Genomic DNA, 11,268 nt, shown 5'->3' with positions numbered 1-11,268 from the left:
CGGCGGCCGGCGGGGGCCGCGCCGCCCCGGGGCACCATGGGAGCTGTAGTCCCGCCCGCGGCCCCCCCCATCCCCGCCGAGCCCTCTCCTCGGGACAGCGGCCGCGACCCGGCCCCGGCTCCATCCCCGTTCCGCAGCCGGCGACGGGGATGTGGCCTGCCGCGGCGGGGAGAGCGGCGGCGGCGGTCCGGGAGGCCGCAGGGCTGCGGTGAGGCCTTGCCCCGCGGCGGGCCCGGGCGCGGCTTGCGGCTGGCAGCCCTGGCAGCGAGGGCCCCCAGCCCGGGGAGCCCGGGGAGCGGGCGGAGCCGGCGCTGCTGCCGCTCTCCTGGCAGGGAGCTGCACCGGGCAGCCGTGTGGGAGCGTCTGTGTGCTTTGCCTCAGCCCCCAGCCACAGCTCGACCCGAAGGTCTGCTGCCAAGGGCCGGGCACTGGGGCACTGCTGGCTCACCCTGGTCACGGGCTTTTCCGAGCTACATCTTCCCCCTCGGGGTGACTCAGTGGCAGATGCTGGCAGTGGCGGGGGACAGGCAGGGGTCACTCATGTGTGACCGAGCCTGGGGCTCCAGCTGCATACGCTGAGCAGCTCCTGCCTGGCCCTAAGCAGCACCGAGCGGTACAGTGAAAAGCCAGACCAGAAATACGTTATTTGTCAGCCTGGAGAGGAGAATTTTAATTGGGATATATTTTAATCAGAACGTTGGGGCCATATACCCTCTGTGGTCAGAGCTGATAAGCCCCCAGCTTTGGGACAGGTCCTGGAACTGGGTCCCACCCCTGCCACGCTGGCTGCCAAAAGCCCTTTTCCTTTGCCCCACATCCAGTGGCCCCAGTCCTGAGGCGCCCTCTCTGCCAGGTGTCCCATCACCCCAGGAGGACGCAGCTCAGGCTGGCGCCGCTCCCACCGCCAGGCTGGTCACAGGCAGTGCTGGAGGCAGGGGCACGCCACCCTCTGCACCCCACCCTGCAGGGAGGCATTGGCCAGCGTGAGGAGGGGGCCACGGGGCAGGGCCCGGCCAGTTGCCATGCTAGCCACCTCCCCTGGCAGGAGAGCCCGGCTCCAGAGCACGAAGCCAGCCAGGTGACCCACAAAAGCTTCTGCGGTGCCCAAGTCCCTGCCAGGGTGGTCCTGCTCCCAGCCCAGCACCAATGAGCCACCAGCTGGAATTTCATAGCCCTGCTGGAAGCCAGAGCCAGCAGCCAGCACCCGCCTGTCCACGTAGAAGCGGTACTGGCCCTGGCCAGAGGACCAGGTGAGGCAGAGATGGTGCCATTTGCCATCCAGAAGTGGCATTACTGGGAGCTCCCGAAAATGCCTGTTCCTGATGACAAAGTGCACGGAGCGTGGGAGGTCCCTGTCACAGCCATGCACAGCCAGCTCCCTGCTGCCGTTCTGGGTGGTGTAGGAGAGGAGGCCACCGAGGCAGGAGGCTGGGGTGGCCAGCCAGGCACAGAGCGACAGCTCCTGCAGCCCCTGGTGCAGCCCTGGCTTCAGGATGGCCACACGCTCAGCGGAGGTGTTGGGGAAGAGCAGGACAGCACCAGTGCGGCAGGCTGGGGAGGTGGACACTGGGGCAGGGGGCCTGTACCTACCCTCTCCTGGCTGCTGGGGGGCCAGTGGCTGCTCCTGGGGGACTGTAGTCATGGTGGGGAGCGCCGATGCCATGACTTGGGCTCCTGGTGCTGCATCACAAAGGTTCTCTGCATCCTTCCCGGGTGTTCCACCAGGCCTGGCATGGGCTGGCAGCCAGTGCCCTGCCTCCTGCCAGCGTTGCTGCCACCGCCGCCTTGCCTTTGGGCGCCGAGGGCTGGGAGGGCTGGGGGCCACCCAGCTCTGCGGCTCCCACTCCAGCTGGCTGCCCCAGCTCTGGGCGGTGGCTGGCAGGCTGTGCACCTTGGTGCCAGCCTCCACCAGTGTACCCAGTGGGTGAGTGAGTGGGCAGTGTGGTGGGTTCAGGGCACCCACTGTCCCCTCCAGCTGCTTCAGCCTGCGGTGCAGCCGCTGGCTGGTGGTGGCCAGGTGGGCCAGCTTGGTGCCCAGGGCAGCCCGGGCAGCCACAGCTGCCTCTGCCTGCTCTGCCAGTGCTTGGAAGCGTCCATCGATGTTGTAGGAGATGTTGTAATTCCTGGCGATGCTCTGGAGATGGCTTAGTGTCACCTCCTGGAGCCGGCGAAACTGCAGAGGAGTGGGACGAGGCGGGGTGAACCCACATCCCTGTGCCAGGCCCCCGCAACCCCCAGCCTGGCCCAAAAGACTGAGTGCCCCCCTGGCACAGGCCAGGCTGGGCCCCCTCCCCACCCCGCACACCCACCTGTTCCTCCAGCCGCCGCAGCCGCAGGAGCAGGGGGCCAGAGCGGGTCACAGGCCCGAGTGCCTGGGTCAGGCCACCCTGCAGGGTGGCAGCAAGGAGCAGGCAGAGGGGCAGCGCTGTCCCCGCCATGCTGCTGCCGGACACTTGATGCCTGCACGGCAGGGCCAGCCCTGCCCCCGTGGTGTCCGTCCCCCCCCCCCCGCGGCGCACCATGATGAGATCTGCAGGCAGTGCTGGCGTGCCCTAGCTGCCGCCAGCTCCTGGGCTCCCGGCCCTGCTGCCCTGGGCCAGGCACTGTGGGGGCGGTTGGCCCGGCTCAGGAGCTGCCTGGGGCTCTGGCTGCCCGGGTCAGGGGCCAGGCAGGGATGCTGAGCCCTGGGGCGGGGAAGGGTGTTGTGGGGATCCCTGGGCACACAGCCCTGGTGGGCCCAACCATGTGGGACAGCTCCTGGAGGGCAGCAGGGTGAGGAGTCTCAATAGTTAATATTGGGTGCAGGACAGGGTGGGCAGGTGGGACAGGCAGAGCAGGGCAGGCAGGATGGTGCAGGCAGGGCAGGGTTGGTATGGTGGTGTGGGCAGAGTGGGCAGGGCAGTGCAGGCAGGGGAGGCAACGCAGGGAAGGGAAGGGTAGTGCAGGCAGGGGAGGCAGGGCAGGGCAGGCAGGGCAGGGTGGGGCAGGCAGGGCAGGGCAGGGCAGGCAGGGCAGGCAGGGCAGGGCGGGGCAGGCGGGGCAGGCGGGGCAGGCAGGGCAGGGCAGGGCAGGGCGGGGCAGGCAGGGCAGGCAGGGCAGGGCAGGGCAGGCAGGGCAGGGCGGGGCAGGCAGGGCAGGCAGGGCAGGGCAGGGCAGTCTGGGGCGCGCGGGCCACCAGGGGGCGGCAGCACGTGCGCGCCGCAGCACCGGCCGTAGACGGCGCCGCGGGGCAGGGCGGGGCGGGGCGTGTGGGGCGGGGCGGGGCGGTGACGCGCGGCCGAGGCCCCGCCCCGTACCCTTGACGCGACGGCAGAAGATGGCGGCGGTGGGGACCCTTGGCCGCCGCATTGCCCGGTCAGGTGCGCCCGGCCCCGCGGGCGGGGTGGCCCCGCGTCCCTCCGTGTCCCTCTTCCGGGGGGTCAGCGTGTCCCTACGGCCCCTCCCCGTGTCCCCCGGCGTGGTCGGGGTGTCCCCGCGCCCTCCCTCAATGAGCCAGTTTGTCCCCCGTGTGCCCCGCCGTGGGTCAGGGTGTCCCGGTGCCCCCTCTCAGTGCGCCAAGGTGTCCCCGCGTCCCCCCCCGCCGTGGGTCAGGGTGTCCCGGTGCCCCCTCTCAGTGCGTCAAGGTGTCCCCGCGTCCCCCCCGCCGTGGGTCAGGGTGCCCCACGCTCCCCCTCAGTGTGTCGGGGTGTCCCCGTGTCCCCACCCTGTCCGTGCAGGGCAGTTCTGGGCAGCACACCCCACACCCGGGGGGCTGTGCCCTGCCCGCCCCTACCTGCTTCTGTCCCCCCAGGCGTGCTGCCCCTCTGCCACCGGCCGGCGTGGGGCACAGCCGCCCGGCAGCCCCCCGGCCCCCGGCTGCCCCCCGGCCTCCCGCGCGCCCCGAGCCGAGCCTTCAGCAACAACAAGATCCTGGTGGAGCTGGACGAGAGCTCAGGTACGGTGGGCAGCCCCTCTGCGGTGTCACCCTCAACCCACGGGGCGTTGTGGGGCACAGGCAGCGCCCCTTCCCTGCCTGCCCCATGGCACGCGTGGCCCTGGGCTTGGAAAGCCACCAAGGCCCCAATGTCCCAGTGTGAGCTGCTTAGGACCCGCTGGGGGACAGGCGTCCCACCGGTGGCGGGCACTTCAGGTGGCTGGGTACTGCTTGGGTGCCGTGGGCAAACCCTAGCCGTCACCGTGGGCAGACCTTGTGCCCTGTCCCCTGCCTGTGCATCGTGCCCTCTGCAGGGTCCCAGCTTTGGGGACCTGGTGGAGTGGCAGGCGCTTCTTCAGGGAGCAGCTGCTGGGGATTTCTGTGTCCGACTGCCAGGAATAGTTGTCATGGGGCCAGGTCCCTGCACCGAACAAAGGTTGCCTCTTCTTCCTTTGGCTGCCAGGCCCCTGGGTGCATCCTCACGCTGCCGTCCCCAGCCTAGGCAGGACTGCAGCACGCAGACAAAGCACTCAGTGAGGGCCTTTCGGGGCACAGTCGCACCGTTTGGAAGGGGACAGGGGTTCGGAGCCCTTCCCGTGGTGCTGGCCAAGGTGGCAGTGCTGCTGGCAGGCTCGGAAAGGTGTGTGATCCCCTGGGCGGGGGATGCTTGCTGTGATAGAAGCTGGAGGCTCAGTGTTATCCGTTGAGCTCAGAGGGAAAGGAACTGCTGGGCAGCATGACCCCAAAGTGGCTGGGGTTTGGGACACATGATGTGCCACCACACACATGCTTGTTCGTAGAATCACAGAATGGTTTGGGTTGCAAGGAACCTTAAAGATCACCTAGTTCCACACCCCCCACCAGCCCAGGTTGCTCCCAGCCCCGTCCAGCCTGGCCTTGGACATGCCGGGGATGGGGCACCCACAGCTGCTCTGGGCAGCCTGGGCCAGCGCCTCAGCACCCTCACAGTGCGGAATTTCTTTTTTCTCTCTCATTTAAATCTACCCTCTTTCAGTTTAAAGCCATTCCCCCCTGTCCTGCAGTCTGTCCTCAGCTTTCTTGTAAGCCCCCTTTAGGCGCTGGCAGGCTGCTGTAAGGTTTCCCGGGAGCCTTCTCTTCTCCAGGCTGAACCACCCCAGCTCTCTCAGCCTGTTTGCACAGCAGAGGGGCTCCAGCCTCTGAGCATCTTTGTGGCCTCCTCTGGACTCGCTCCAACAGGTCCATGTCCCCCTTACAGTGGGGGCCCCTGAGCTGGACGCAGTGCTGCAGGTGAGGTCTCACGAGAGCAGAGCAGAGGGTGACAGTCACCTCCCTCGACTTGCTGGCCACACCACTGGTGATGCATCCGAGGATGTGGTTGGCTTTCTGGGCTGCCAGCGCATGTTGTCAGGCCGTGCTGAGCTTCTCGTCCATCAGCACCCCCAAGTCCTTCTCCTGAGGGCTGCTCTCCATCCATTCTCCACTCAGCTTGTATTGATACTGAGGGGTGCACCAACCCAGGTGCAGGACCTTGCACTTGGCCTTGTTGAACTTCATGAGGTTCACGCAGCCCCATCTCTTAATCCTGATGCTCCATGTTCACCACTGGCTGAGTGAGCCCAGCTTGTGGGCAGATCTGGGCAAAGGCAGGGCCATGCTATTGGCCCTGCTGTTCTGGTGGCTTTTTGAAGATCCGGGGGTGGAAAGACATGATCTGGGTGAGTAGGGAAACAGGGAGGCAGGTGAAGCTCCCCTGGGCAAGGCAATGTGTGCTGCTGTGGTAGAAGGTTCTGATGTCTATCTTTACCATGGCACAGGCGTCGCCACAATGAAGTTCAAGAGCCCCCCAGTCAACAGCCTCAGCCTGGACTTCATCACCGAGTTTTGCATAAGCCTGGAGAAGCTAGAGAATGACCGGACCTGCCGGGGTGTGATCTTTACATCCGTACGTGTTGTCCTGTGCTTGGGTGCAGACTGGGGGGCGATTTGGCAGGCATGTGTGCAATTCCCTCGCTCATGCTTGGTCTCTTGGCTCCCTGGTCACTGGCATGGGAAGGCCAGGAGGCAGCTTTGACCAGCTCTGAAAGGAGAGGCAGGGGCTCTTGGATGAGCTGTGCTCGTTCTTCTCTGCACTTCTCTAGCAGAACAACCACCAAGTATTGTCATTGTCTTTGAAATTAGAGCTACTTGTCTGCAAACCTGACACATCCCTTGAGATCTCTTGAACTGCCTGGAGGTAGCTGCTAGAAGATGCCAGTGCTTGTTTTCAGTTGAGATGTGGGTATGAGGTGGTGCGTGGGAATGGGACAGGACAGGTTTTGTGCTGCGTGGCTGATGTACCCACACAGGGAAGTTATGCTGCACCTGCACAGGGAAATTGTGCTGCAAGCGAAGAGTTGCAGCCCTGTGGGCCATGCTGATGGAATGATCCAGGCTGTGGGACAACTGGGAAGATTGTTTCAGAACCCCAAAAGACCTTGGTTTATGTCATATTTAATTATCACTTTCCCTTTCTTCAGGCTGCCAGACCAAGTGCATTAGAGGGCTAAAGGGTCATCCCTGAGCAGTGACACTAAGTGACGTTTGTATTTTCCTGATTCCAGGCAGTCCCCAAAATCTTCTCATCTGGCCTGGACATCACCGAGATGTGTGGGAAGAGCACGGAGCACTATGCCGAGTTCTGGAGAGCCGTGCAGGAGATGTGGCTCCGGCTGTACGGCTCCAATATGGTCACTGTCGCTGCAGTCAATGTATGTCCTTTAGATCCGCCTTCCTAGTCGCCCCGCATGGTCTGTCGCTTGCTGCTGCTTGTTTGCACTGCGTGGGCAAGGACAGCCAAAAAGTCAGCCTTGTCAGTGTTGAAACAAATACAGGAATGTATTCGTTGGGAGGTCTTGGCAAAGTACATGTCTGTCAGTTCAGCACGCTGGGGTGTGGGAAGGTATGGAAGTGTGGGATGTTGCAGGCTCCATGGAAGCTGCAGGCGCTGCTGGGGTATAGCAGCATTTTGGCTGCGGTGGGGAGCTTGCACAGCACCCATGTCCTGCCGATGGAGGCTGAGGTGCCCTTGGCAGTGTTTTGTGCAGCAAGGGCCATACCCTGCCCCAAGAACTCAGCTAGGAGTCTGTCCTCCAAGTCGAAGGACCAGGAGGAGGGCTGTGGACCAGTGGTAGAGCCCAGAGGGGCGTTGATGGCAGACGAGTACCCCAGAAGCCGAGCAGCTGATGGAGGAGTCCAAAGGATGCCTGTCACATGCTCACCGGTTGCTGTCCTGGACAAGGCTCATAGGGGTTGCCAGGGGTCACTTGCTTGGCTGTTGCACTGCTTTGCTAGAGGGCAGGAGGTGAAGGCAGCCATGCAGCACCACAAGGGCTTGTCCTCAGCCCTGTAGGCAGCGATGCTTGGGGCGGTGCAGTTTGTCTTGAGCCCTTTTTCACCTGGTTTTGCTCCTCCGGCTGTGGTTCTTGGCCAGCAGTGAAGTGCCATCTGAATGTCTGTGGATGGGTTGTTACCTGCTTGGTGTCTTGGTTTTGTTTTTCAGTGTGGTGCCGCTTTGGCAGCTCATGGTTCTGTGTCTGTCCGTAAACTGTCTCTGAAGGCAGCTGAGCCTCTGAGCGGCTTCCCACCGGTGTCCTGTGGAGGGCTAAGCAAGCAGCGAGCCGTAGCAAAGATGGTCACAAATGGAAGTTTTATAGACAGGTGGTGTTACAAAGACAGAACCATTTCTGTGACATTTAGGGTTACAAACTCAACAAGTGTTAAAAACTCATACAGGGTTACAAGAAAATGCTGTAGCAAATCTCCACTGCAGGGTTTGTAGCCCAAATAGCACAGATCAATTATCTAGATTTCCACACTGGAAAATGCAAGAAACAAAGGGCTTGAAAACTGAAAGGGTAAACCTCGGTAAACCTATCAGAAATCTTTAGGGCTGTTTCAAATAAGGTAATCAGAGACTTGGGGGACATCTGCTCTGTTGCCCTGTGTCTTCCCAGCTCTGGAGGAAACAGTGAGGCCGGAGGCGCAGGGATGTTTGTAACCACGACCTAGACTCACTCCTGCCTTCTCTTTGCCAGGGGTCCAGCCCGGCGGGAGGCTGTCTCATTGCCTTGACATGTGACTACAGAATCATGGTGGACAACCCCAAATTCAGCATTGGCCTGAATGAAGCCCAGCTGGGCATCGTGGCTCCCTTCTGGTAGGCCAGCGCCTCGCAATTTTAGTGTCACGTGTAGGTCTCAAAAAACAATTAATCTTCAAGGAGTTTCTTAATCAGTTTTAACTGGCTGCTGAGAGGTAGCATCACGTGTCAGTGATCAGGTAGCTGCAGGAGACAGCACCTCATTTCTCCATCCTGTCCTGCAGGTATGTGAAAAGCTTTCAGGCTGCACAGTGTCCTCATGTGTTTCACCAATGAGGACCTCAGTTCTGACTCTGCAGTCAAGTCTGGGACTACTGCTGGGAGATCTCCATGGCCAGGCTCAGTCTGGGAATATGCTTTTCCCTGGATACACACCGTGCACCTGCAAAACCCCATAGCTGTGGAGCTCTCTGAAAGCATAGGGACACTAATATACTAAGATGCAGGCCCTTGCTTGCCCTGAGAACGTGTAAATGTGCTGTTGGCAAGGAGCTTTCATATTGCAGCAAGTGGGCACAGGTGGGACCTGTGCATTGAGGGTAAATAAAGCAACTCTCGTGGAGAGGAGAGGGAACTCTTCTGGGGTAGTACCAAAAATGGCTCTGCTCACCTGACTTTGCACAGTATGACTGAACCTGTAGCTGCTCAGAGACCCCTCCTGGGGAGTGGGACCAAGTGTGCTCTTAGCTTCGGTGTCTGGGTGCAGCTGCCACTGGCTGTTTCTTTCTCTGACTGGGTTTTCCTGCCATCTCTTCTAGGTTTAAGGACACATTTGTGAATGTTGTGGGACACCGAGTTGCTGAACGCTCCCTCCAGCTGGGCTCCCTCCACCCTGCAGCTGAGGCCCACAAGTTTGGCCTTGTGGACGAGCTGGTGCCAGAGGAGAAGCTCCAGGAGAAGGCTGCGGCTGTTATGGCACAGTGGCTGGCCCTTCCCGGTAAGGGTAGCACCTCTGGCAGAGGAAGAGGGGATCTGATCTGGGTGGGAGGGACAGGTTCTGGGGCTGGCTCCCAGCAGGTACCTAACAGTTTCTATTTAAAGGGAAGGTGTGGATGGCTGGGAGGCAGGAAGGCTCAGCACAAGGTTCCCGCAGCCTTGGGCTAACAGAGACAGGTTTGCCAGTGGCCCTGTGCAGGAGGACACTGTGCTGGGTGTGTAGGGCACATGGCTCCAGCTCGGCTCACCCTGCCAGCCCTGCTGAGTCAATCTGGAGGAGCCTGAGCTCCAGATACAAGCTGAAACTGTGTCTGTCAGTGGAGGTGTTATCCAGGAAAGCTGCCATGGAGTGGAGGGAACAGGCTGAGCGAGAGTGCCTGGGTGGCTGCCAGTCCGCCTTTGTGGTCTGGATCAACTCTCAGCACTCTGCTGAGCTGGGGCTGGCGATGGGGGCAGGAGGACAGACAGCAAGCACAGATGTCACAAGCATGTTTGGGCTGCTCTGTGACTGGCAGCACATGGTTCCTGGGCTGGGAGGGGGCTGTCCGCCGGCCAGGGCTAGATCTGAGCTATCCCATCCCATGCCACCTCCTGAGTGCTGCAGGGGTGTGCAACTACGTGTCACACTTCAGCTGCACTTTCTGTAGAAATCTGAACAAAACTGTGCAGAAATGGACGGCTCCTAGGGCTGTCACTCTGTGTCCCAGCCTTGGAAGAGTGTCCCTAAACAGCTCTGTCTCCTGCTGTCCTGGTATTAGTGGCACCTCGGCCCCCAAGAGCAGGGAGCACATTTCAACTGTGCTCTCTCCTGGCTTGGCACCATGCAGATCCTTCCCCAGAGCTCTAATCAGAGCCAGGAGGAGTCTGTCCAGGTAAAGGTGTCTGTAGCAGACAGACCTGGAGCTCTAGGGCATGGGGTGGCTGGTCAGCATTTCACTGTCACGGCTGAAGCACGCTGAGAGCATGCTTGCAACTTCTGTGCAACATCATTGCACATGGTTCTGTACGCGTGTGAGCAGGTGTGTGCTCAAGCTTCTGTCAGCTCCAGCAGCCAGCGCTGCTCCAGCAGCATCCACGTATTTGTGCGGAACAGCACAGGCCCCGCGCCTGCTGCTGGGGTGAGCTCGAGGGGACAGCGCTGCTGGCTGTTGTACGGCATGTTTGGCACGAGCGGACTGTCTTGTGAGGGGTTTGGGTGTGGGAGCCTAGAGCCAGAGCAGTTTCAAATAACGGAGAATTTTGTTTAGTTACTGCTGTCCTGAGCCCGGTGGTGTGTACTGGGGTGGGGGCTGGGCTCTGGAGGGCACAAAGAGAAGGAGGTGCACAACTGTCTGTCATCTGTCCCAGCAGATCAGTCATTTCCCCGCTGATTGGTACAGATCATAATTTATTGTATGACAATTTATCCAGTTCAGCTTCCAGCCGGTGGGTTTTTCTCACACCTTTCCCTGCTGGTTCAAAGAGCCCTTTGGTGTGCAGTACTTCCCCGTTTGGAGGCACCTGCACGTGGTGGCAGTGGCTGAGAGCTGGTCAGGGGTGAGGACTGTGCGTGTTCCTCATCCTTGCTCTCCGCAGACCATGCCCGTCAGCTCACCAAGTCCATGATGAGGAAGGCAGTGTTGGATCGCCTGGTTGCTCACCGGGAGGAAGACATTCAGAACTTCATCAGTTTCATTTCAAAAGAGTCCATCCAGAAGTCACTTCGCATGTACATGGAGATGCTGAAGAAGAAGAAGAGCTGAGGAGCCAGCCTCCCAGGGTGCAGTCCCAGGAGTTCGAGTGACTCTCCAAAACACTGCAGGAGCTGTAGACTTGCACAGTGAAGCCGTCTGCAGTGTCAGCAACTGGTGCGCTGCCGGCTCCCATGGCTGCCCCAACCACCCCTTCCCCTTAGTCCCTGTAGAGTGCCTGACACCACCGCTGCCTTTCCCGAGAGTGGAGAGAGCTGTCTGCTCAGCTCCCCCGAGGAACGGACAGGGAGAGGGTCTTGACACCGCTGTGGCCCAAGCCTGCCGGTCCTTGGATATCCTCCCTCCTATCCAACAGCTAATTGTGAAATGAGATTTGTCAATAAAGTCTTTGATGAGGTAGGAGATGGATGCTTTGTTCCCCAGCCTGCCTGTGGTCACCTCTTCCTGGCTGGTGTCTCTGGGCTCTGGTTCGTCGTGGGTTGGGGGAGCTCTGCTGTGAGCCGCGTGGGCTGGGGGGTCTGGGCATGGCTGGCTGTGACCCTTCTCCGGACCGGGACCCAGAGCAGCCCACGCACAGGGCTCATGGAAGGGGCTGCAGGGAGTGCCTT

At 61.1% G+C, this 11,268-nt stretch overlaps 2 protein-coding genes across 3 annotated transcripts; one reads left to right on the top strand and one right to left on the bottom strand.

The window, feature by feature from the left end:
* Positions 1 to 33: 33 nt before the first annotated feature.
* Positions 34 to 2,930, bottom strand: PTX4 (pentraxin 4). Its single transcript, XM_055709369.1, has 2 exons — positions 2,310 to 2,930; positions 34 to 2,173 (listed from the first exon to the last, which is right to left on the bottom strand). Exons 1-2 carry the CDS (start codon positions 2,520 to 2,522, stop codon positions 914 to 916), a joined length of 1,473 nt encoding a protein of 490 aa, XP_055565344.1. The 5' UTR covers positions 2,523 to 2,930; the 3' UTR covers positions 34 to 913.
* Positions 2,931 to 3,256: 326 nt separating this feature from the next.
* ECI1 (enoyl-CoA delta isomerase 1) lies at positions 3,257 to 11,059 on the top strand. 2 transcript variants are annotated; one of them, XM_055709579.1, is made up of 7 exons: positions 3,257 to 3,359; positions 3,791 to 3,934; positions 5,710 to 5,837; positions 6,496 to 6,642; positions 7,969 to 8,090; positions 8,792 to 8,970; positions 10,545 to 11,059. In XM_055709579.1, exons 1-7 carry the CDS (start codon positions 3,317 to 3,319, stop codon positions 10,709 to 10,711), a joined length of 930 nt encoding a protein of 309 aa, XP_055565554.1. In that variant the 5' UTR covers positions 3,257 to 3,316; the 3' UTR covers positions 10,712 to 11,059. The 2 variants fall into 2 exon arrangements, with proteins under 2 accessions (XP_055565554.1, XP_055565555.1); XM_055709580.1 differs by lacking the exon at positions 10,545 to 11,059 and adding an exon at positions 10,380 to 10,535.
* The last annotated feature ends 209 nt before the right edge of the window (positions 11,060 to 11,268 follow it).

Source organism: Falco cherrug, chromosome 4 (genome assembly GCF_023634085.1).
Source record: "Falco cherrug isolate bFalChe1 chromosome 4, bFalChe1.pri, whole genome shotgun sequence".
Lineage (NCBI taxonomy): Eukaryota > Metazoa > Chordata > Aves > Falconiformes > Falconidae > Falco > Falco cherrug.
The sequence above is the reverse complement of the archived record's forward strand: the minus strand, read 5'-3'. Positions and strand labels throughout refer to the sequence as shown.